Source organism: Henningerozyma blattae, chromosome 8 (assembly GCF_000315915.1).
Source record: "Henningerozyma blattae CBS 6284 chromosome 8, complete genome".
Taxonomy (NCBI): Eukaryota; Fungi; Ascomycota; class Saccharomycetes; order Saccharomycetales; family Saccharomycetaceae; genus Henningerozyma; species Henningerozyma blattae.
Window position 1 is genome coordinate 893,609 of NC_020192.1, and position 26,286 is coordinate 919,894.

Genomic DNA, 26,286 nt, shown 5'->3' on the forward strand with positions numbered 1-26,286 from the left:
TATATAGAGATAATTTCCTCAAGAGAAATAAATCGCAAAAAAATAGAAAATTAAAAGGAAAAAAAATATAGAAAGTTTTAAAGAAATTGAAAAAAATATAACACCCAAATAATAATTATTCATTAATTAGTCAAATTCCATCACTTCTACTACACATATAATTCATACCAATGACTTCACAAGTATCAAGGTTGGACAGACAAGTGGTGTTGTTGGAAACAGGTTCCACTCAAGTGGTACGTAATATGGCTGCTGATCAATTGGCCGATTTAGCTAAACAGCATCCAGAAGACATTCTTTCGCTGATATCTAGGGTATACCCTTTTCTCCTGGCAAAAAAATGGGAAACAAGAGTCACCGCGGCAAGAGCATTTGGTGGTATAATGGCTCATTACCCTATTTGGGAGGCCGATACCGACTCAATAAAAACTGAAAGCATACCAACAATAAAAGAGGAAGATTTCCATAACGATCTATCTCATATGTATTCTTTAGATCAATGGGATATGTCTTCGCTTCTAAAATCTGGGAAAACTTTACTGGCGTCAGGTACAGAAGAATATTCTGTTGATGAAGTTCCTACAAAATCATTAAAGACACAATCATCCAGTACTCCAAATTCAAATTCGAATTCAAATTCAAATTCAACAGCTACCTCTAGTTCAGCACCTCCTGCTTCTAAAAAATCTGCAAGAATGATGGCCATGCAAAAGAGAAAACAAAGGATGAAATCAAAAACAGTATCCCCTACTGCTCCAACAACAACTATAACGTCAACATCGAATTCTTCGGAATTTAAAAACCCAAAACTATCGTTAAAGCAAAAAGACACTCCCTCTTCAACTTTACAGTCAGCCAAAATTGCTAAAGATAAATTAATATTAGAAAAATTTATTGATCAACAAAATGAAACTTGTTGGCCAGTACAACCAATTTATGATTTACTTCTGAATAATTTGATAGATGAAAATTGGGAAATTAGACACGGCTCCTCTTTAGGACTTCGAGATTTATTGAAAAAACATTCTTCATCCATTGGTAAATTATCTAATTTAAATCAAGAGGAAAATAATAAAAGAAATCTAAAGTATTTAGAAGATTTAGCCACAAGAATCATTACCATCTTTACATTAGATAGATTTGGTGATTATGTTTATGATACAGTAGTGGCACCAGTACGAGAATCTGCTGCTCAAACATTGGCCACTTTAATACATGATTTAAAAGATATAACTCTATTAACTAAAATATTTAATTCTTTGAAAATTTTGGTACTACAAAATAATCAAGAATTTAAGAGTGATACAGGTATAAGAAAAATTTGGGAAGCCACTCATGGTGGGCTATTAGGTTTACGTTATTTTGTCTCTATAAAGACTGATTTCATTTTACAAAATAATTATTTAAATGATATTATTGATATTGTCATTTATGGTTTAAATCAAACCGATGACGATATCAAAAGTGTGGCTACTTCAATTCTAATACCAATTACCAATGAATTTATTAATTTAAATAATGAAAAAATAGATGTGGTATTAACAACAACTTGGGCTTCACTTTCTCAATTAGATGATGATTTATCCTCTTCAGTAGGGTCTGTCATGGATCTTCTATCTAATTTGTGTCAACATGAAAAAATTTTAGATATTTTGAAATTAAAGGCAGTTCAATTCCCTTCGGAATGGTCATTTAAATCTTTAGTCCCCAAATTATATCCATTTTTAAGACATTCAATCTCCTCAGTAAGAAAATCTGTATTAAATTTATTATTAACTTTTTTAAATTTAAAAGATGATTCTACAAAATCTTGGATTAATGGTAAAATTTTTAAATTAATTTTTCAAAATATTTTATTTGAACAAAATGATGAAATTTTAAAATTATCTTTCCAATTGTATCAATTATTATTAAATCAATATAAGTCAAAACATACTGAAAAATCAATAGATCATATATTTAGTAAGCATTTACAGCCAATGTTACATCTATTAAATACTCCAATAGGTGAAAACGGTAAAAATTATAGTATGGAAACTCAATATATTTTAAAGCCTTCTATTAATTATAAATTACATCCAGAGAAGAAAAGATCTTTGTCAAATCCACAAGTTTCAATTTCAAATCCACAAGATTCAACTTCAAATTCAAATTCCGTTAAAGATTCCTCAGATATACCAATCCCGGAATCTATTCTAAATGAACATATTAATATAGATGTCCCCATGATTAATGGTGATATTGCTCTGTTAGGTCCAGAAATTATTTATAATACAAGAATCCTAGCGGCTAAAGCGTTTGGTTTAACATTATCCTATTTTAAATTCCAAATATTAAAACCATTTTTCGAAAAAGTCTTGGTCCGTTGTTTGGAATTACCTTATGCAACTCCAAGATTATTATGTGCAATTATAATGTCTACATTTTGTAAAGAAATTAAATCCAAAAATATTTCCATCGATAAAGATAATAATAACCTAATTGAATTGGTTTCAAATTGTTTTGGTCCATTAATGTATGAACAATTATCATCTCCTTCAACTTCATTACCTTCATTTAGAGAAATTGTTCCATGTTTAAAAGCTTTAAGAACTCAATGTCAAACCCTTTTAACTACTTTTGTAGATGTAGGTATGTTACCACAACATAAATTACCAACGGTCGCAGTCATCGTTCAAGGTGAAAAAGATGCTGGTCAACAAGCTTTTAGTATTGAAATGGCTGAGAAAATTTGTAACGAATATTACGATAAATTATTTAAATCAATGAATAACTCTTATAAATTATTAGCCAAAAAACCTTTAGAAGATGCAAAGAATAGAGTTTTATTCAACGTTCAATTAGCTAAGGAAGCTCAATCTTCAAGAACTTCAGGTATAGTAGCCAACTATTCCTCAGCTTATTTATTGTTCAATGGATTACCTACAAAATTGAACCCAATCATTAGATCTCTAATGGATAGTATAAAAGAAGAAAAAAATCAAACTTTACAACAAATGTCAGGTGATTCCATAATTTATCTATTAAATCTTTTAATTGAAAATAAAAGAATCAATGTCTTAAATAAAATCATTAAAAATTTATGTGGGTTTATTTGTGTGGATACTTCAGAAGTTCCGGAATTTAAACAACAAATCCCATCGAATAATAATCCTGATTCAATATCAAATGATGATTATATCTTGACTTTAATCAAAGAAAAGACTTCATTAGCTGTTCAAGATGATGCAAATCTTTTAAGAATGACTCAAGAAGCGCAAATTAAAAGAAAAGGTGCTTTATATACTCTAATGCAAATTTTCGGAACTTATGGTACCCAAGTATTTGATAAAATTGAATTTTTGAAAAATCATATTTTTGATCCACTAGATAAATTAAATTCTATTGCCAAAGATGATCAATCAGAGATAACTGATTCTTTAGGTCAATCAATGGTTGATTCCTTGGGCATGCTAAGAGCTCTTTATGGTTCTATGGACAAGAAATTCCATGAAGAATTTATAATTCCTTATTTCCCCATCATTTTAAAATTTTTGACTTCAAAATTTTCTGTTTTCCGTTATTCTGCTGCAAGAACGTTTGCTGATTTTGCCAAGGCTTCACCTGTTCAAGTTATGACTTTCATCATCAGAAATGTTTTACCCCTTTTAAATAATGCTGGTTCTGTAATTGATCGTCAAGGTTCTGTAGAATTGATTTATCACATGTCTTTGTCAATGGAAACTGATATCTTACCTTATGTCATATTTTTAATTGTTCCATTATTAGGTAGAATGAGTGATTCTAATCAAGATGTTAGAAATTTAGCAACTACTACTTTTGCATCAATTATTAAATTGGTTCCATTAGAAGAAGGTATAAAAGATCCAGAGGGATTACCAGAAGACTTAATGCAAGGTCGTGAAAGGGAGCGTGATTTCATTCAACAAATGATGGATCCTTCAAAGGCTCAAGAATTTAAAGTCCCTGTCGCTATTAAAGCTACTTTAAGAAAATATCAACAAGATGGTGTTAATTGGTTAGCTTTCTTAAATAAATATCATTTACATGGTATTTTATGTGATGATATGGGGTTAGGTAAAACTTTACAAACGATTTGTATTATGGCAAGTGATCAATATTTAAGAAAACAAGAGTACGAAGAAACAAAATCAATAGAATCAAGGCCTTTACCTTCATTAATTATTTGTCCACCTTCTTTGACAGGTCATTGGGAATCTGAATTCGAACAATATGCACCATTTTTGAAAATTTTAGTTTATGCTGGTGGTCCCTCCGTTCGTGTTCCATTAAGAAGTCAATTAAATGCCTCAGATATTATTGTTACTTCCTATGATGTCACTAGGAATGATTCTGACATTCTATCTAAATTGGATTATAATTATTGTGTCTTAGATGAAGGTCATATTATTAAAAACTCCCAATCTAAACTGGCTAAGGCTGTAAAACAAATAAGAGCTAATCATAGATTAATCTTAACAGGTACACCAATTCAAAACAACGTCGTTGAATTGTGGTCCTTATTTGATTACTTGATGCCAGGTTTTCTTGGTACTGAAAAATCATTTCAGGAAAGATTTGCCAAACCAATCGCAGCTTCAAGAAACAGTAGAACTTCATCAAAAGAACAAGAAGCTGGTGCATTAGCATTAGAAGCGTTACATAAACAAGTTTTGCCATTTATGTTGAGAAGATTAAAGGAAGATGTCCTACAAGATTTACCTCCAAAGATTATTCAAGATTATTATTGTGAATTAAGTGATCTTCAAAAACAATTATATCAAGATTTTGCAAAGAAACAAAAGAATGTCGTTGAAAAAGATATTGAAAATCCAGCAGAAATGGATAATAAACAACATATTTTCCAAGCTTTACAATATATGAGAAAATTATGTAATCATCCATCTTTAGTTTTATCCCCAGGTCATCCACAATTGGCACAAGTAGAAAGCTATTTAAAACAAACAGGTTTAGAATTGCATGATATTGTTAATGCTCCAAAATTAAACGCTTTACGCACATTATTATTCGAGTGTGGTATTGGTGAAGAAGATATGGAAAAGAAATCTACAAGTTCCTTACAAAGTCAATTATTAAAGACTGAAAATGTTATTTCTCAACATCGTGCTTTGATTTTCTGTCAATTGAAAGATATGTTGGATATGGTGGAAAATGATCTTTTCAAAAAATATATGCCCTCTGTAACATATATGAGATTGGATGGTAGTGTTGATCCTAGAAATAGACAAGAAGTGGTTAAGAAGTTTAATGAGGATCCATCTATTGATTGTCTATTATTGACTACCAAAGTTGGTGGTTTAGGTTTAAATTTGACTGGTGCTGATACTGTTATCTTTGTAGAGCATGATTGGAATCCAATGAATGATTTACAAGCCATGGATCGTGCTCATAGATTAGGTCAAAAGAAGGTTGTTAATGTTTATAGAATTATTACAAAGGCCACTTTGGAAGAAAAAATTATGGGTTTACAGAAATTTAAAATGAATATTGCTTCTACAATTGTTAATCAGCAAAATAGTGGTCTTGCATCTATGGATACAAACCAATTATTAGATTTATTTGATGCCGATAATGTTCCATCTCAAGAATCAGAAGAAAGGCAAAGAATGGCGCTTTACAAGTGGATGATATTGCAAATGAAACTGGTTTGAGTGGTAAGGCAAGAGAAGCTTTAGGAGAATTAAAAGAATTATGGGATTCCTCTCAATATGAGGAGGAATATAATTTGGATAATTTCATAAAAACTTTGCATTAAAAGTCACTCGAAACTTTTTTTTTCTATTATTTCAACGTTATGTTTTTTTATTATTATTAATATTGATAACTCCATTTTTTCAATTATTTACTTTTGCATGGTATTTTATTTTGTTCTAATTATTATACACCGTACATTTTTGCATACTTTTTTTATGGTTTAATTATATTCTCAGGATATAGATGTTTATTTCATTGGAGTAATATCATAATTACTCTCAATTTGTATTATTATAACTACTGTATATGTAACTACTTAATATTATATTTTTAGTATTAATTATTAATTTGCTGATTTTTTTTCATGCTCAATTCAAATATTTTTTTTTGGTTTAATTCTTAAATATTTAATGTTGATGGTTGTACACATCCGTACATTCTCAATTACAAATTTAAAGTAATCATAATATTATGCAGGTATATCTGTTTTTATTAAAATGGCTATCATATATATAGCAAGATAGAACAATAGTTTGCTTTTAAGAGAAAATAAATTTTAAATGATATCATCAGTGGTACTCAATCAATTAAATAAGAGAAGAAAAAGGATTGAAAGAATACGAAGTAATATAACAACAAATGAGCTCGAGGATAAATCAGAGAATCCTACTAAAAAAATAAAAATATCAAAAGATACAAATAATGAAGTAGCTCAAGAGAAATATATAGAATCAACTATTATACAAAATCAACTAACTAGTGAAAAAGATACTAACAAAGATGGCGTTGATAAAAATAGTGATGAAGATAGTAATGAAAAAGATGATATCGAGGATATAAAGGAGAATATTGAAACTACTGAAGATGATAAAGATGATAAATATACAGCCGACTTTAAATTAAAATTAAAACCAAAATTAGATGAACTTCGAAAAAGAACAGATAAAGCTTTAAAAGATGCTTTGCGTCGTAGACTTCTTGAAGAGGCAATTGAGCCCATTGATGAAAAAAGCAATAATATTGGATCTCAAGATACTGAATCGACAGAAAATCTAAATAATAATAGCAATTTTCAAAACACTGTGGAGGATTCCACTGAAGAATCTGAAAAAGTTAGTAATGGAATAAGTGATTCTGAAATAGCTAAAGAGCAGCCTGTTGTTTAGAATATTAGTATTCGAATCAACCTCTGATAATAATATAAGTAAGCAATTGTATATTACACAAGTCTATAAATATTATAATAGTGCACAATAATTAATTATATAAAAATTTATCAATATTACGATACTGAGCCTTTTCAGTAAAAGAATTTTATATTAATTTAATTATTCATAGGTAGAAACGGCATCATATAAATAGATGATACCAAATAAGAAGAAACAAGCAGACCCAGCCAATGTGACATTTCTCAAACTAATTTTACCTGCTAATAGCATACCACCAATAATAGCAACACCGGTACAAGCAATATGGCCGATGACTGCACCTGCAATAACATACCAATATTGACTATCAGAAGCCAAAGCAATAATACTTATTTGAGAACGATCACCAAATTCAGCAAGGAAAATCATAACAAAGATTTGAATCCATAGTGGTGATAGAACTAAGGATGCTAAGTTATAAATTTGAGAAGTAAACTTTTGGGCAGCAGTTTCTGGTTGTTTGGGTCCCTTGGTACCACTTTCAATGCTATCATTTTGAGCGTTGATGGAATCAGCAGCTAATTCTTCTTCAACTTCAGCTAATTCCTCTTCAACCCCAGTATTTTTATCCATAGCTAAACCTTCTTTGCATAATTTATAACCAAATACGAAGAAAAGGCCAGCAGCAAGTAGTTTGGCCATGTATTCTGGAATAAAAGACACGAATGTATGGCCAGCAAGACCGGAAAGAACAGTCATAATAGCAAGAGAAGTAGCAGAAGCAGAAAAGACAATCCATCTTGAATTGCGCATAGCCATTAAAGCAGCAATTAAAAAAGTTTTATCTCCAATTTCGGAGGCACTAATCATGGAGATGGCCATTAAAAATGATTGATAACCTTTGACTGGAGAACCATCATTGTTGTTATTAGTTGAAACAGTTGGTCTAGTGGCTTCAGTAGTTCCAGTCATAGCTGAATCAACCAATTGAGAAGCTACCAGTGGAAGTAAAGTAATAACTAAATAGAATAATCTAGCTGCAGATTTCATTTTCAGCTTGAATAAATATGTTAAAATTACTGGTGCTTAATGCTTCAGATCCAGTACTTCAGGCTTGTGAAGATTCTAATTAAATAGACCCAAAAAAAAATTGGTAACAAGAGTATATTAGAAAATATAAAGTTATTTGATAAAGCTAATGATGTTAATTTATTATGCAGAAATTCCTAGTGCAAAACTATCATCTATGGTAAAGGAGAATCAATTAAAATCTATAGCGGTTTTTTCCTAAAAAAATATATTTCAAATACGTCGATGAAAAATTGTTTCACGCGGATTACTAAGAAGAGAGTTCTACTAGATCAGGAACTATCAATAACTAAATTACCCTATCGTGTGTTTAATTGTGAATCCAATAATATGATTGATATGGATATGAGTGATAATCTGCAAATATTTTAAAAAAGTGTTTTATCAGGAAACTGTTCGAGTGATAGTTAATGCCAACGCGATAAGAAATGTATCTAAATCGACAGGTAAGTTAGTAAAATTTTCTGACAGACACACCAGGGGGAGTCGACCTAAGTTTCTACCACTCATCTTCAATTTCTACACAATATATCTTTTTGATTATTCGTTTTTTTGATCATCTAAAGATGAGAGAAAAAAGCATGTATTTGTGTTAGTAAACTATCAAAGCACGTTATGGTATTCTGGTGGAAATAAAGTATAATTATACATACGTTACATTTTTCGGCTAAAAGAGTAATAAGGCTTTGATAACTCTGACCTTTTAGGGGATCCGATTGATTGGCATATTTATTGGTGAGCACGCCTTTATTGAGTAGTTCTTGGAAACTAGAGTTTAAAATTTTAATAATCCCACTTACTGAAGGAGAACCTACATAAAATATTGCATCTGCCCTATCTTTGAATGCAGGATCCAGTGATTCCAGCAAATTGGAAGTTGCCAATACTAGAAAGTTGTTATATTTTTTTAAAGAATCCAAATTTGTTAGCAAGGTACTTACTACTTTTACACTGTCCATAGATTCATTCTTTCCTAATAAGCTTTGTCTTGAAAGAGCAATCGTCTCAACTTCATCAATAAGAAGACAAACAAATATATTTCTACCTTCATATATTTTCAGTAACTTGTGGATGTCATTGAATATGGTTGATATATTTTTTGTAGATTCTCCGAACCATCTAGAGAATATTTTAGAGCATTGTAATTCAACGAGTATGCCCTTAGGCTCTTGAATAGTATTAAAATCCAGTTCATAATTATTTCCCTGTCTTACTGACAACTTTTGGCATAATGCTTTGCAAATAGATGTTTTCCCAGTTCCTGGTGGTCCATGTAATAGGAGTAGCTTGTTATTTGAAATATTAGATATGTTGAAATCTTTTGATCTCCCTATATTTGTAAAATCAGCTACTTTTAGAGCTATTGTTGAATGTGAGTAGATCTTCTGTTTTAAATTATTTTCGAAATGTAAGGATTCCCATACACCTTCGAATTCAGAAGATGGCAAACTTGTAATAGTTGTAAATTCAATTGTTTTTTTTGAAATATTTAGTGAAGATAGTCCTTTTTTTGAAAAGCTTTCAGCATCTGTAACCACTGTTAATTCATCATCGGACATCATGTTTTCACCATCATTATCCGATTCATTTTCATCACTATCTTTATTGATATATATATTATTAAAGTCATCCACCAAGCTTTTGGATATATCTGAATTCTTAGGCTTGGGCTCAATATTGTAAAATATATTATATTGGTAATGTGCTTCTTTAAAATGGCCTACTCTTCTCGTTTGTTCTTGTTCCTTAGTGTTTATTGTATCATCAAGAATTGATCTAATTTTTCTTTGTAAAAATTCATAAGAATTGGTTGGATTATGTAAACTATACGTTGAATGATTTTCTAATTCGAATTCAACAAGTTCTTCACAATAAATTTTTACTACAAATAAAGATAGTATTAAATTATAATTGAAGTCACAAATTTCATTTAAAGATTTACCTTCAGCTATATTATAAAACATAACTTTAATTAAGGAACAAATTAATTTTTTTTGAGCTTCAGATGGAGGAGTTTTTATTGAAATGGAGCCTTGGCCTTCAATAAAAAGATCACTTTGAGTAATGATCAATCCATTGAGCGAGTTATGTGGCAGTTTGCAAATTTTCTTTTGTACAACTAATTTGAGAATTTGTAAGAAATTTTTCATCGAATATGTATTTTCTTCATTATCCTGTGTAGAATTTTTGGGATGCAAATCCTGTAATATTGCATTAACTTCCAACAGTGAACATTCAGACACTTGAATATCAACCATAAACATTTTTTTATAATTACAGTAGTATTTATTAGTTAATAAAGCTTTTGAAATTTTAATTGAATAAAGATACGTATTTTTTTTTAATCGTTTTTTATATTTCCTTTAGTGTAGTTTAACCGCCAACGGATATTAAATTAGGATCTTCCCTTTAAAATAAAAAGTGAATTAAATAGTAGAAAAAAGAATAAATAGTTTTGAAGTGATTATATACATGTACCTTTTTCTCTTTAATGTAAATATGGGGAAATTAAATGCTATTAGAAATCTTGAAATAATTAACTTTTAGTTTCTAGAATTATCAATTTTTAAATAAAAATTTTAATTTTTTGTTAAATTAAGGGTTTGAAAACAAAATCGTAAAAAGCATCAGAAATATACAGTACTTAACTTAACTTGCTTCAACAGACTTTCTATATATCTAAAATCCTTTATATAGTATACATCATTTACTAAATTTCGAATACAGATCTTCATCAAAAACAGAAGGTTTATTATAAAAGTCTGTAGGATTTCTTTGTAAATTTTTCATCTCCCGTTCATTCTCTTTCTTAAAAACCATCGGATCAGCATTCTTTGGTGGCTTTGGTGGAATGTTGGAGTACGGCATTGGAGTGGGAATAGCAGATGGAGCTATTGGCATTTGTGTTTGTGGTGCAATAGTAGGTTGTGCAAAGGCACCTGGCATTGGTGCCATTGGTGTATAAGCAGGTGGTAATTGAGTTTGTGTTTGAGACTGAGGTTGAGGAACAGGAATCTGAGGTTGTGTTTGATACTGTGTATTAATAGGATAATGCTGTGGAGTCATAGTCACATTAGGAGAATTAAACGTCGATTGCTGAAGTGGTGGGGAAGTAATAGTCATATTACTAAAACTCGAAGATAAATTACTAGGCTGAGGAGGTAATGCAGGCGGAACCAATGAAGGTTTGGCTGGGAGTAATGGTGAAGATAAAGCTGAGTTTGGGTTTGATGGTGAGGTGCTGTTGTTTGCTGAACTTGTTACATTTAGCAAATCTTTGGTTATTTTTAATAATGATTCATAAAAATTCAAACCCTTTGGTAAATCAATTTGAAAAATTTCAAAATTTTTCATAGAAATTTCCAAGTTTGTAACAAAATTTTCACATTCTTTGATCTTTTGATCATCTTCTTTTGAATGATCGTTAAATCCAGAAACTTTAAATATTTGATCCAATTTTAATTTAATGTCATTAATATTTGAATTCTGTTTAAAAATCGTTGTTTCAATTCTAGTGGTTAGAGGAGTAAATTTCTCCAATTCATTTTCGAAAAGTTCATTTAATTCAGATTCATTTTTTTCAAGATTAACAATTAAGGTTCTAGTAATATCATCTTTGGCAACTTCATCTTTTAATTCTAATATAATTCTTTCTCTTTCGTCTTTTAATAATTTTAAATCTTCTGCCATCTGTTTAACATTGCTTAAATCATTTAATATTTGATTTTGTTTGTCATCATCCATATCAATCAAGCTTGGAGATAAGTTTTCTGCCGGTAACAATTTATTAAAGTTTAACCAAACTTTATCATTATCCATCAATAATCTTAAATTATCATTTTGTGTATTAATTAATGCAAATAATTTTTCATCCGAATTCGAAGCCTCTAATAAGGAGGATTTTAATTTAACGATATTTGCCATTTGATCCTTGGGAATAAGTGGCAGCAATTCTTGAATCTCTTTACGCTTATTAATCACCATATTGATTTGATTTGGAATATCTTTAAAATTTTTATTATTAAAAGTGTCAAGAATTAAACTAACCTTATTTTTTAAGATTTCCCATTTTGGATTTTCGAATTGAGAATTTGAATTTGAATTCTTATACATGGATTCTAGTTTTGGCAATAAAGTATGTAAACTTGTAAAGTCCATAAATGAAGTATATTCTAGATCTGCAACTTGAGAGTTATCTAGTTCTTTTCTCAATAATGTAAGATTTTTTGTCTCAGAATAGATACTATCTTTTTCAAAAATATCCATTGGTATAATACCCTTGAATAGAATATCTGCTTTTCCTTGGATCTTATCCATAAAAGACTTTAACATAGTCTCTAACCAATTTTCTAATTTAATAGCATCCATTGGCTTTATAGTGTCCAAAGAAACAGTTGACGATGGAATTATATCATGGTAAATATAATCATTGTCTTTATTCAATTGTTGTTTTTTCTTAACAATTAAACTTTCAAAGGAATCAAAATCAATAAACTCATTTAAATGATGCCTAAAATGAATAGATTCATGAATTTCCTTAGAGGCTAATTCCAAATATGCGATGGCTTGTCCATATTTACTTGTTTGTTCCAAGAACATAGCATGGTTAAATGCTGTAATGGATCTAAATAATCTCCATTTCCCCGTTATAATATTTCTCCATATTGGATCACCATAAGTTTTTGATTTTTCTTCTCCAGGGTTTCCTAGGAAATCGTGACATCTTGTATATAAGTTAGCTGTTGAACTTGCCAATTTACTAATCAGAGAAGCTTGCTTATTCTCATTAATATCATTATTATTGACTAATTTAAATACAAACATTTCTTGTGCCTGAGCATGGGCCAAGTCTTTTAAAAATTTGGTATTTTCTGTTTGTAAATCTCTAGATGGGGGATTCAAAAAATTCTCTGATATGTAATGAAAACATGACATAGCCTGTGTCATATACTTAATTGAATCCTTCGAATCAGCATCATTGATATGTTCTTTGGAAGCTTTCACTAGAATAGCCGCTATGTTATACAAGGTGCAGGCCTTCTCGAAAGCTAAATTACTCTGTGTGTATTTGACTGATGATCCACCATCTTCCGAAATTTCAGCAACTGTCGAATATTCAGCCTCATACCACGTAAAATCCATTTTAAATTGTGGACTCTTATTACCCAAACGAAGGTACAATTGTTCCAAGTAAGCGTAATACATTAAATTCTGGTCCAAATGCGATTCCGGAGATAACTCTCCATTGGCATTATCCCTAAGATGATCTAACTTTGAGGCTAATTTTTCATCATAAAACCTCGACCATTGATGAGAGCCATAAGTTTTCTTCAAGTAAGACGATAGGCCTTTTTTCCAACTAACTTTTTCTGTATCTTTCAGTAGCAGATCAATAACGTATGCTTTCATATTTTGCTTCTTTTTTTGTGTTTTTTCAGGTTTTTTTTATGATTTTTGATAAAATAGTAAATTCTAAGTAGTTGAATATAGGTTATATTTTAAAATATTTAATTGTACATTCTATAGCAACCAAAAACTCATCAAATTCTTTTCATTATTTTCTGGATCTTAAAAATGTCCCCTTGGTTCATTCTCTAAAATTTAATACTAAATTGCCAAATATCTCGGGTCTCATTTTATTCCGACAAAAAACATATGGATAATGATAATAATAGAAAAATAGCAAATCGAAAAATGCTAAAAAAGGGTTTAGAATATGGCATCGATATTTTATTTCAAAATAATTAAACGCTAGTAAAGTCAGAACAAAAAATACAAAACATCAGCAAGGAGGGAGATATTTCTCTTTAGTAAACATCTGAGCAATGCTACTTTCAATTCAGAGTTCCAAACTACTCATACAGCCGTTCGTTCCACTGTCAAGCAGACGTTCTTTCGTGATAACTCGATACCTTCTAAATGACACAGAAAAAAATATATCTAAACTAGCAGCAAAGTCACAGAAAAAAAAGGCAGATAAACCTATTGGTGTTAGAAATCTGGGAGTTGCCACCCAATTATATATTCCACCTACTGGCAAATCTCTGGTTGGGCTATGGAAAACCCATCCTAAACTTTATCTGCAATGTGTATTTCGTCGAATGTTCAACTTAGGTCTTAATACAATTCAAATTGCTGTATGGAGACATCAAACAGGACTTTCCCCACAATTTGCATTATGGAGAACGAAAGCTACTAAACTTTATGCTGATGTTCATTCCTCGTTTGCCAAGAAATCATTGGCTCCCGTAAATGATAAAATTTCAATATGGGTACAAGATGCATTATCCTCACGTCTACAACAACTACCAAGATCTGTGTCATTGGATTGGAAGCTGTTAAAGTTTCATAAAGTTCCAAAGATTGTCTCTTTACAATGTTTGATGATTCCAGGGACACCGTTAGAATATTTACAAATCGTATATAGGTTTGAGACTCGCCAACGATTAATCCGTTTTGATAAAATAACAGGCAAAACTGAAAAATATGATAGGGATGTTGTAGATAATATGGCATTCATTTGTCAAGCTGAGACTAACAAAGTTTATTTGATCGGGTCTGTTTTTGAAAGTAAGCCTACTGATACATTTAAAAGAGATATTAAACTGGATAATAAAGTAGCCCTTACAAGAATAGTGAAGAATGCAGATATATACAGAGTCTCTGATTGAATGATAATAACCACAACCACAACACCGAATCCTACCAATTTCCTCATATTTTGATGTCTTGTAAATACGCTATTATAGTTTCTTGTATATAAACTTACCTATATACATAACAAATAATATACACAATATTTATTCATTTAGTATTTAATGCATTGACATAATTATGCGATCTTCTCTTCTTCTTTGCATTAGGGGTATTACTAGTTCTATTAAGTAGATCTTCTATTCCCTCATATCTACTTCCGGGATTTGTGGGGATATACCTTCTAGGGGTACTCAGTGTAGGTGAATGGGCTCATTTATGGGCGGTGGTGAGACATGTGGGGAAAGTTGATTAGTAGCGGATATATTTATGTTATAAGGATTATATTGTCGGATACTTTTTTCTGTTTGTTGGATTTTATCAAGATTGGTAACATTCAAATATTCTTGAGGTGGTCGATTATCAACAGACTCTGACCGAACCCATCTTTTCAAATCCTCATCATAGTGGAATGTTGAAGATGTACCTAGTTTTGCCTTTGGTACTCTATTGAACCATGTAAATAACTTGCTACTAACAGTTCCTACTTGACTGTGAGTGTATGGGTTATCCTGCTGATTGTTAGACTGTTTTGATTCTTTCTCTGGGACATCATCAGATTCACTTTCTGAATCAGAACTATCCTCTATGATATCTTCATATTCATTTTTAACTGGTTTAAACTGATTTTCATTAGTTTCTGATTTAGATTTGATCATAGGTGCAAAGAGGTTATCTGTGATCTTTTCACTTTCTTTAATCGGTCCAAAATTGTTTACAGATGTGGATACACTATTCATCGAAGGGTTTCCTGCTGAAGTTAGGGCATCATTATGCGATAATGATCTTTTATGAGAAAATGACAATGATTTTAGTGAAGAGGTTTTATCCAATGTTTCAAACTGTTGATTATTGGTTTCAGCTGAAGATTCTTTAAATTTTAAGTCATTTTCTAAGTTTTCTTTTACTACAGAAATATTTTTATCCGTTGCATTACTAATAAATTGATTCTTGGATGTTGTAACAGTTTGTTTCTCATCTTGCTCTATAGGGTCGTTTAAAATTGAATTTATTGTGACTTTATCTGGAACGATCTTATCCTTGGAAGAAGGATTCTTAATATTAGATATATGAACCTGTCTTTCCACATATCTAGTTGGACTTGTGGCAATAATTTTCTTAAATTCTGTGGAAGGTAAAATTGCTGGAATATTAGCAGGCGAATTAGTTGTATTAACTTTTCTAATGAGAGAAGTATCATTGTGAAATATATTTTTATCAAGATTTCTATTTTCAAAATTGCTCTTTGTTTTCTCCATTGGGAAACTTTTATTATTCGTCTCTCCTTGTGATTGATCATGTAAAATATTTCTTGCTGAGTTAGTTCCACTTAAATAACCATTAATATTATTTGCGGGTATAAATAAGGACTCTCCTTTTGTTTTATTTACACTAGGAATATTTGTAAATGATCTAGTGTTTGAGAGTTTAGAAGGAGAGTACATATTTGGGAAAAAAGAATAAATATTATTCCCATTTTGATTTATTGAATTTAATTCGTTAGAAGGATTATTATTGAATGCAGAAAATGATGGGAGTTTATTATTTATCCAATTTTGATCGTTACTATTGAGTCTAGAACTCATTTGGGTAGCAATGTCTTGTATTCCATTTTTATTATCTTCAAAATCATCAAGAGAATCACCTCCAATATATTTATTGAATGATTTATCAAGTTGACCCCAAACAGAAGTCATTGCCGGTTTCACTAACCATGCATTTTTATTATTTATATCTGTAATCTTATTTTGATAATCATGAATCTGTGACTCAATAATTCTTACCTCTAAAATATCTTTATTTTTAGTAGTAATAGATTTAAGTTTACCTAAGATATCATCAAAATATTTTGAAGCTTTATTTAATAAATTATTTTCAAATAATATTTTAGCATGCTGAGATTTTAATTTTAACAAAAATATATTGAAATTTGTTTGATATTTTAAGTTAAAAGTAAAATCATAAATTTCAGTAAATAGTATCGATAAAATGGAATTACTTTCACAAATTTTATTAAAATAAATATCAGTGTCTGATAACATTTCATTTTTCAAAGGTAAATGTATTATCATGAAAATTATTGTCGAAGGTAAGGTTTGATCAAATTTTGCAAGGAATATTCCAAATTCCAGTAAGAATTCCTTTAAAACTATTGGAATTGAATTTTCATACTTATTATTATTGCTAGTTTTAAAAATTTCATCATTAAGATTATTTAGAAGAAATCCAACAATAATGTTCCAATTTTCAATAAACCATTTTTGTTGGGATCGATCTTTATATAATTTACCAATCAAATTTTTGGTATTACCATTGAATACTTGGAAAGTAACATTTAATAAATGATGGATACAATAAGAGGCTAAAGTGTTATTATTAAATTCTTGTTGTAAGCATGTTTCCATAATTTTAGACCATTCTTCTTTTTTCATTAAATTCCCAATTAATAAAGCCAAATTAAAATCTTTTTTCGAAAGAGCTAATTTTACAGCATTTTTATGATCTCCATTCTGCAGATAAGCAAAACATTTTAATTGACTAAAACTGTCAAGTTTTATGGAATTAGAATCATTAGTATTAATATTACTACTACTAATCAATGGTAAATTATTTTTTGTGAGATTTAAAATTTGATTATCAATAGAATTTTGTTCTAACATAGAGTTCAAATTATTTTGATTATATAAAAATTTTGACATCATTTTAATATTTTTGTTTGTTGCAATATCATCATCATTAAGTAAAACCAATAAAATATTAAAAATAATTTTAACATTTGAATCGATTAATAATTCATGATGATTTTTTTGTAAATCATTTAACCACTGAATTATAGTATCATTTTTAATTTTTTTATTAATTAATGGCCCTGGGAATGACTCCAAATAACCATCAGTCTTTAAAATATTAGAAATTGGAACTATTTTTAAATTTTCAATAGAATTTGAGTTTTGATTTAAAACATATGGTAAATCAATTGGAAGCAAAGGTAAACCATAAACAAAATTAGTTGAAGAAGACCAATTAAAAATGGGGAATTGTGTTTGTAATAATTCATTATTACTTCTTTCTTCCAACTTACAATTAGATGTAGTAATAATGCCAGTGTTATTCAATTGAGTTAGATCTCTTGAATAATATTTTGATAGAGAATTTGAATTTGAATTTGAATTTGAATTTGAATTTGAAAAAGATTGTTCATTTGGATTGACAACAGGTGCATATTTACCCCCTTTAGTTGGAGCATAAATGTTTGATATAGATCCTGCATGATTTCTTCCCGTTCTCATTACATTATTACCATTATTATTTCTTGTAGTATTTGTTGGAGAAATTGGAATTTGATTATCAATATATTGATTAGTAATGCTATTGACCATGCCTTGAATAGAAGGTATGAGATCTGCGTCAAAATCTGCAGGCTGTCTAATGGTATTCCCTAAAGAATTTGAAGTGATCAAAGTAGCTAAATTATTAGATCTAATTGAATTATTAATCGTGTTTGAATTACTACGAACATGCATTTGAAAATTATTGAATCTTGAATTAGTATCGGTAAATATATTTGTAGTGGCCAAGTTTGGAGAATTACTAATTGGGGTTGATATTATACTATTTTGTTGAGGGAAAATATTTTTAGGTAATACAATCCCTTGATGTTTTAAAGGCTCTAAGGGAGGTAAAGTATCCTTAGGCTCAATTGAATAAGGATTGATTGGCCTCTTATAATTTACTTTGGCATGTGAAGATGAACGAAAGAATATATTATTATTATTATTATTATTATTATTGTTTGCAGTAGTCGCAGTAGTAGTAGTATAACCAAGATAATTATTAGTTTCTATTTGAAAATCAGGCTTTTTTGACGAGACGTGTATTGGTTTTGCATGATTTTGTTGCAAATTTATAGTATTATTTTTTTGAACAGGTGAATGCGCTAAAATATCTATAGGGAAATCAAAGGCATCTGTTTTAGATTTCTCTGAATCTATAATTTTTACAATTGGGCTTTGAGAATTATTCAATCTGTTAAATGGAGAAGTAGGATGTGGAAGAGATGAAGGGTTTTGATTGGAATGTAAGAATTGATTAAATAACTTAGGTTGAACAATACCATTTAAAGGTAGCGGAGAAGTAGTGAAATTTCTAGAAGGAACTGGTTCATTATGTGGTTGATATTTTGATGTTTGCATTGGACTTTTCAATTGGAAAGGTTGCTGAATATTTTCCAAAGGGCTTGAAAGAGAAATGGGGAATTGTTGGACCATGGAAATGTGACTATTTTGACTACTTGATTTTGTGTTTGTTGTAGAAGATTCTTTATCTGATTCAGTTTCATCATCACCTAACAAATCATCATCATCATCAAGAAATGAAAATCTTAGTTTCTCAGGGCTAACAATGGAACTTAAAGATTTGGTGTTTTCTTCAATAGCCATGATATTAGAGGCTATTTTAGATGTTAACCCTTCTTCCGCTTTCTTTTCAACTACCACCGGTGCTTTTAACTTTTCATTAGATGTTCTTGTTTCATTATCTGACGGTAGATCATCTTTTTGATTGACATCTTCAACGCTATCGTCTTGTGAACTCTTTCCGACTTTTGTCGATGGTAGTACTTCACTGGAGATGACGAGATCTTGCTGCTGAGGCTGTTGTAATTCTTGGCTCATATTAGGTTTTAGCCAATTTTTTGAAATGAAAAAAAAAAAATTTGCCTTGGCCACCAAAAGTGATATAATAAAGTCAACTGAACCCTTGAAAGATTTGAGATTGGACGAGAAGATCCCTAAATATATATATATATATATATATATATATATATATATATATATATATATATATATATTGCATTATGATATATNAGTATCTTACTAGTATTCTTTTTTAGTNTAATTTAATTAGTTAAATTAGGATATATATAGGCTATTTTTGAAAATCTTTTTGAGATTTGCTTTATTTTAGTGTTTGTGAAAAAGGGTCAAAACCCAAACCTATAGATACGAATCGAAAGTGGAAATAAGGGGTTTGCATGACTGTTTTGGGAATAATAGGCCATAAAATCCGGAGATGAAATTTCCGAATTCTACAACGATCTGCAGGGATCGAATTACTAAAAGAGGAAATTTTATGTTAGTACACGTGACGAGCGGCAGAATTCAGGGACACAATGCAAAAAAAGAAACGACAACAGACAAAGGGGGCTATGAAAAAAGGCAATAAAAAGAAACAAAAAATCCAAAAAAGAAAGGGAAGAGAGGGTAACAGGAACCGGGGTTATTGTTAACACCTATTTAAGGCACGTGCATGAGAAAGACAAAAAACTTAAATTATAGATGCTAACAATATGTATCTGCATATAAGTATATAAGTATAGATTTGGATAATGCTCGTTTAGATAATGTTCGTTTAGTTGTGAGTGTATCGTATAGGTTATATATATATATATATATACAAAAAAATAGGTAACTTATATAGAGGGAGTAGTGATCTGTGCAAAAAATATATTATTTATCGAATATTAAAAAAAGTCAAAAATATAGGACAATGTAGGAAGTATGCTTTTGAAGAAGTGCAAGAGACAAAAAGGCAAATTGCTTAAGCAAAATCAGAAGTTAAGGGGATAAAAAAAAAGAGAAATAAAATAAAGGTAACACATTCAATTGCTTGTACTATTATAATTGTTGTGAACGTTGGAAGAGTGTAGTAAAGAGGATTCATGCGTATGATTATGACCATGTACATGTCCGTTAGAATGTGTATTAGGGTCCTTGATCTTGACGTAAGGTCCTCTAAATTCTAAAGAGTAAGGGGTCCATAAATCGTTTGCCATTTCCTTTGGAATTAATTCTGGGATCAATTTCAATCTCCAAATGAACAAATAGTCATCTACTTTTTCATTGACAACTAAAATTCTTAGGTATTGTAAAAACACCACATAATAATAGACACCTGTACCTGTTAATAAATGCCACCAGCCATGTAATTCAAATAATACACCGAAAGGCAACAATATATAGTTTCTTCTCAGATTTCTCCAAAATCCGCACATGGCTTTGTCAAAAATCCAACAGACAAACCCTACAGCAAATATTAATGCACCAAGACCGGCACACCACATTAAATTTCTCTTTGCAAAACGATCTGTAATCTTCTTCCACATCATAATGGCAGAGATGATTACCACTATACCTGTGAATACTGCATACCCAGTATGTTGGATATAAGGGTTTCTATCCCAAAACATGTAGACCACAGTTAAAATAGCAACAACAGCGGTAATGATCCAACCGATGATATCATGTCTACGTCTTGTTTGTTGAGGACTTAAACTGAAAAACGAATTTGAAGAACGAGTTGACGAACCATTTTGTTGTTGGTTAGGTGGAAAATAATCCAAATATTCACAGATTAATGACCAAGTAGGTATACAAGTGGCATACCACATTGGTAATTCATCTAATAATTGATATTTGTATTGCAAAGTCATATGGAACCACCAAGATCCGACCCCTACCAGGGCGAACCCTAAACCGATATAGATAAATCTTTTCTCTAAACGATCGCGATATGCAGTCCAAGTAGTGTATAGAGCAGTTAATAAAAACATAGCATTAGTCAATGTGTTAGACCATTCTGCTATGAAAGGTGAGATGACATAGTTTTCTTCACACCAATCGATGGTGGAAGTGACAGGACCCCAATAACCAGAGAGTACTTCATCAGGATAATTCCATCTTAAAAATGTCATATTGAAAGGGGTGAACGTAAGTGAGAGTGCAGGTGAGGGTGTAAGTGAAAGTGTATGTTTTTTTGGTTTTTGTTGAATACGATTATTATACAAATAATATACAAACGAAATCTTAGTTTATTATCCTTAAATTTAAAGGTATATTTAAATTTTTATAATTTGTAATTTTCAAAAAACTTCAATTTTATATTTTTTTCATTTTGGAAAATTGCAAGAAATTATTATTAAGCCAAGAAAGATATTAATTAAAGAGCTATTTATAAAAGAAATAATAGAAATGTAACAGGATCAAGAATAAAATTTCAACAGACGTAACAGTATGAAAATGAAAATAAAAGCCATACAAAAGTAGAAATATAATTAACAATCAAAATCAATATGAATCGATAAATTTTAAATTGGAATTTTTCAATTTGCTAACAGAATCAAAACAAATTTAGAATGAATGACTAAAATAAGAAATTAATGAGTTTACTTAAGTCCACTCGAGCCTAATCTATTCAGAATTACAAAAAGCAAGAAAGAAAAAAAAAATTGTGAAAAAAAAAGTGTTTTCAGTTTAGGATGTTTCTATTTTAATTTTTTCTTAATTGTTTTCTTAATTGTTTTCTTAATTGTTTTCTAATTGTTTTCCTTGAAATCATTGATTATATAAAATAGTACTAAATAGTATAAGACAAACAATATATTACCATATCTGTTACTATCCATTAAGGTATGTAAGATTAACAAAGAGTTTACGAGATTGACCCGCGGGATACCTACGGGACGTCCCGTAGGTATCCCGTAGAAGTCAGGAGTCGGGCACGGGTGCACATATTTCCTGATGTGGTAGGTGCCGCTTCGGGCCCGCATGGCTGTCTGAGGGTTCTCGGTACGAGCCGTTTGCGGCGTGTGCGGAGGCAGAATCGCCGGGTCTGGCCAAAGGGGTTTCGGAGTTAACGCCAACCCGGCTTAACGCCGTGAACACATGAGCACGTGATATGCGGTTCGTTCACCGTGATTTACCGGACACGTGGGTCTGTGGTTCGAAACTGGTGGATGGCAAAAATAAAACTAGCAAGAGAGTCACGTGGGGTGCACGGGTGAACACCCAATTTTCCTTATTTGGGCAGCATATTTAGTCTCTTGAATAGGAAAATACTCTTTCCTCTTACAGCAGTTCCTAAACCTATTTGGCTATTGTACCTTCGATTCTGGCAACGTGCCTTACCGGTTTTGGTAACTTACACTTCCTTTTGTGGCATCTCAACATGCCATTTTTGCCAAATCGTAATCCGTTTTTGGCAACAATAATCTCCTATTATGGCATCCACATGCCAAATTTGGTCAATCGTGAATATACCGATTTAGGAAACCAATATAAATGGCTTCAATGGTTGTGACTGCGTCATACGTAACTAGGAGATTTGAAATTTCATTATTTGGTCAATATAGCGATAATGATAATGAGATCTTTTCATCATCGAAGAATAATATATTAACTATTATGTATATTCTATATGCATTTAAAGAAATCACGTTTACTAATGGATAACAATAGATAACAAACTAATTTGTCTTGGCATCTCTTTTTTTATCTAAATCTTAATTTATAGTTCGTTTTGTTATTTTGTAGTTTCGTTGTTGTTTCGTTGTTTTTCTTTTTACTTTTTTTTACTTTTTTATTTGGTGTATTTTTATTTTTTTTTTTGTATGTCTTTTTTTATTTTTTTTAGTTATTTTTAGTCTTCCCATTTATCTATTATTATTATTATGTTTTTTTTTTTATTTTTTCTTGGTTTGCTTCGTTTTTCATTCGATGAACTCGATCTACAAACATTCATTTCTATTTATATCTTATCCTCTGATCTCTTCTCATCACTTCTTCACCCGTTCATATCATATATTTTTTTAAAGGTTTCCTTCCATAGTACAATATATTAGACTAGTACAGTAATATATGCGTCTATACATTGTCTCATTGTTCATCAGTCATCTCTCTCCTTAATATTCTTTCGCTTTCTATATATACACATATACACACACATCTATTTTTTTCCCTCTATTAGGCTAATTCAACTATGGGTAGACGTAAGATTGAGATCCAACCCATTGATCAAGAAAGAAATAGATCCGTCACTTTTATCAAGAGGAAAGCTGGTCTTTTGAAAAAAGCTCATGAGTTATCTGTGCTTTGTAAAGTAGACGTTGCTGTCATCATTTTAGGTACAAACAATACGTTTTACGAGTTCTCGTCCACTGATATCAATGATCTTTTAAATTGCTATTCCAATAGTTTACAATCATCCAATCAAAACTCTAAACTATCTCATATCAAAAAGACTCCCATGGATTATGGTGATTATCAACCGAAATCGTATGTGTTAAATAAATTACCTCAGCATTATTTGAATCCAAGGAAAAGATCCGTAGATCAAAATTCTTCTTCGTCTATTGAAAATAGTAGGTTATTCAAAAGACAAATTGCAACACCCTCTACAAATACCACTTCATTACCTGTACCAAATAATTCTAATTTTAGGAACACAACTACTTCTTCCATTTCCAACACTTTGGTCCCTTCTTCTACTCCACCTGCCACTGCAGCAGCAGCCCCGACTCATCAGTTACAAGATCATGTTCAAAGACAATTCCATAACTTATATAGAGCCATGTCTGCAACAAATTCTTCTACTTCCTCAAATTCTCCAAATTCAGCCACAATCGATGTACCACCATCAACTATAAATCCTACAACAAATACAACCACTACGAACACCACCAATACAACCACTACTTCATCGATGCCTATGTCAACAATAAAACAAGAACCGTTAAACCCAATTGCTCCTTCCATTCTAAATGATTCAAATAATAATAACAACAACAACAATAATAATAACAATAACAATAACAACAACAACAACAACAACAACAACAAAAGTAATTCATCAAGTAATATTTTAAATCCATCACAAAGATCAATCAATACTTCTACTACATCTTTACCAAACACATCTTCAAACACTTTACCCTTAAGAACTACTTCAAACACTCACTCATTAAGAGCAAATTCCAATACCATCAATAATCCTACTTCATCTCCATCAAATTCAAATACTTTTAGTCATCAAAGGAAATTATCAATGAGACCTGTATTACGTGTTCAAATTCCAAATCATCATAATATTAAAAATACAAATACAAATACAAATTCAAATTCAAATACAAATTCAAATACAACTAACAATAGTAATTCAGAATCTAACACAAACACAAAGAATAATACAAATGTAAAAAGTGATCCAATTTCGAACACGTCACCACAAGAAACAATATCATCGAAATCTATCACTAATCTCGCCAAACCAAATATCACATCATCTTCTACTGAGACTTCCAACTCTACTTCAAATTCATCTTCCACAATGTCAAATAGGAATCAATTAAATAGATCAAATTTAAATGGAGTAAATTCGGGTAATATTTCAGCAACTGGGTTTGGTTTACCACCTGTTTTCCCCTATTCACCTGCTTCTGGTCAATTTTATTTAGCCACTCCATTCCAACAACATCCATCTACTACTGTACCGACAATGAATTCAAATAATAATAATTCAAATAATAATAGCAATCCTTCATTGATGCAAAGACAAATACAACAACATCAAACTTCCCAATTTAGATCCCATACTCCTCTACAAACTGATAACAATAATTCCAATGGACCAGGAAATAACACTGCTATAACACCTGGGTTAGGTCCTTTAACTGGCTCTTTACCATCCAAATTTGTTCATGATTTAATAATACCTTCACCAAGTACTTCAATGTCCATGTTTCAAGATTGGTCTTTTAATGCAAATGGTCAACCAACTAATACCAATAACCCTCCTTCTACAACAACAAGAAATATTAATCGTAATACTATAGAGATTACCACTACAAACAATAACAATAATCCATTACCAAATACAATGCAACCTTCTAATGGCAATACATGGCTAAATCCCTATGGTACAAATAATCAACCTTCATCAGCATCTTCTACAAGATTCTTTACGTTTGCTAATGAAACTCCAACCACTTCCACAAATCCAAATCCACTGTTATCTTTGAAAAATTATTCAACTGATACTGGTTCTAATTTAACATCAAATATCCCAAGTTTACAAAATTCTAATAAATTTGATTCAAACTCAACAACATCTCCAGTAATATCAAATTCAAATACAATGCACTCAAATTTAACTACAAATAATAACACCTCTACAAATGTTTCTACTACTGCTCCTATTACTACAAACAATAATAATAATAATAATAACAACAACAATATTAACAATAACAAAAGCAACAATAGTAATACTAACAGTAATAATTCCCCTATGGGCAATACGGATAATTTAAAATCGTCTCCTTCTAGACCAGTAGATAATTCGAATTTACAAAATGCGTCCACATTACCAAATATAACAACTTCTACCTCAACTACGAAACCAATTGTTGCGACTTCAAATGAAAATCATATTCATTTATCTAAATAAAATTTTTTTTCTCCCCAAATTATTATTATATACTAAAATCAATTAAATTAACAAAAAAAATATCATATATCAAATCTTCCATTGTATTATTGTAACATTTATTAAAACTGTATTTTACTTTTCTTATTACACTCATAAATCATTCATACTTTTTTTTCCAATTAATTTTCTTTTTTACTATTGTTTTTTTTGACTATTGTTTTTTTAATTTTTTTTTTTAAAAATTTCTCAAACATCTTTAAATATTATTTATTTACCAGAAATATATATCTCTATATATTATGCATCCACTTATTTTTTT

General features: G+C 30.3%; 9 protein-coding genes across 9 annotated transcripts; 4 read left to right on the forward strand and 5 right to left on the reverse strand.

Annotated features, from left to right (window-relative positions):
- Positions 1–170: 170 nt before the first annotated feature.
- MOT1 (DNA-binding ATPase) lies at positions 171–5,672 on the forward strand (the record flags this gene model as incomplete). The annotated part of the gene is made up of 1 exon (XM_004182121.1): positions 171–5,672. One exon carries the CDS (start codon positions 171–173, stop codon positions 5,670–5,672), a length of 5,502 nt encoding a protein of 1,833 aa, XP_004182169.1.
- Positions 5,673–6,275: 603 nt separating this feature from the next.
- On the forward strand, positions 6,276–6,881 carry TBLA0H03690 (uncharacterized protein; the record flags this gene model as incomplete). The annotated part of the gene is made up of 1 exon (XM_004182122.1): positions 6,276–6,881. The coding sequence occupies one exon, from the start codon at positions 6,276–6,278 to the stop codon at positions 6,879–6,881; it is 606 nt and encodes a 201-aa protein (XP_004182170.1).
- Positions 6,882–7,043: 162 nt separating this feature from the next.
- Positions 7,044–7,913, reverse strand: GDT1 (putative ribosome biosynthesis protein GDT1; the record flags this gene model as incomplete). The annotated part of the gene is made up of 1 exon (XM_004182123.1): positions 7,044–7,913. One exon carries the CDS (start codon positions 7,911–7,913, stop codon positions 7,044–7,046), a length of 870 nt encoding a protein of 289 aa, XP_004182171.1.
- Positions 7,914–8,512: 599 nt separating this feature from the next.
- Positions 8,513–10,216, reverse strand: PCH2 (Pch2p; the record flags this gene model as incomplete). The annotated part of the gene is made up of 1 exon (XM_004182124.1): positions 8,513–10,216. The coding sequence occupies one exon, from the start codon at positions 10,214–10,216 to the stop codon at positions 8,513–8,515; it is 1,704 nt and encodes a 567-aa protein (XP_004182172.1).
- Positions 10,217–10,655: 439 nt separating this feature from the next.
- Positions 10,656–13,361, reverse strand: BRO1 (Bro1p; the record flags this gene model as incomplete). Its single annotated transcript, XM_004182125.1, has 1 exon — positions 10,656–13,361. One exon carries the CDS (start codon positions 13,359–13,361, stop codon positions 10,656–10,658), a length of 2,706 nt encoding a protein of 901 aa, XP_004182173.1.
- A 416-nt stretch (positions 13,362–13,777) lies between these two features.
- MBA1 (Mba1p) lies at positions 13,778–14,623 on the forward strand (the record flags this gene model as incomplete). Its single annotated transcript, XM_004182126.1, has 1 exon — positions 13,778–14,623. One exon carries the CDS (start codon positions 13,778–13,780, stop codon positions 14,621–14,623), a length of 846 nt encoding a protein of 281 aa, XP_004182174.1.
- Positions 14,624–14,899: 276 nt separating this feature from the next.
- SEC16 (COPII coat assembly protein SEC16) lies at positions 14,900–19,378 on the reverse strand (the record flags this gene model as incomplete). Its single annotated transcript, XM_004182127.1, has 1 exon — positions 14,900–19,378. One exon carries the CDS (start codon positions 19,376–19,378, stop codon positions 14,900–14,902), a length of 4,479 nt encoding a protein of 1,492 aa, XP_004182175.1.
- A 986-nt stretch (positions 19,379–20,364) lies between these two features.
- On the reverse strand, positions 20,365–21,456 carry TBLA0H03760 (ceramidase; the record flags this gene model as incomplete). Its single annotated transcript, XM_004182128.1, has 1 exon — positions 20,365–21,456. One exon carries the CDS (start codon positions 21,454–21,456, stop codon positions 20,365–20,367), a length of 1,092 nt encoding a protein of 363 aa, XP_004182176.1.
- A 2,063-nt stretch (positions 21,457–23,519) lies between these two features.
- RLM1 (Rlm1p) lies at positions 23,520–25,985 on the forward strand (the record flags this gene model as incomplete). The annotated part of the gene is made up of 1 exon (XM_004182129.1): positions 23,520–25,985. The coding sequence occupies one exon, from the start codon at positions 23,520–23,522 to the stop codon at positions 25,983–25,985; it is 2,466 nt and encodes an 821-aa protein (XP_004182177.1).
- Positions 25,986–26,286: the final 301 nt, after the last annotated feature.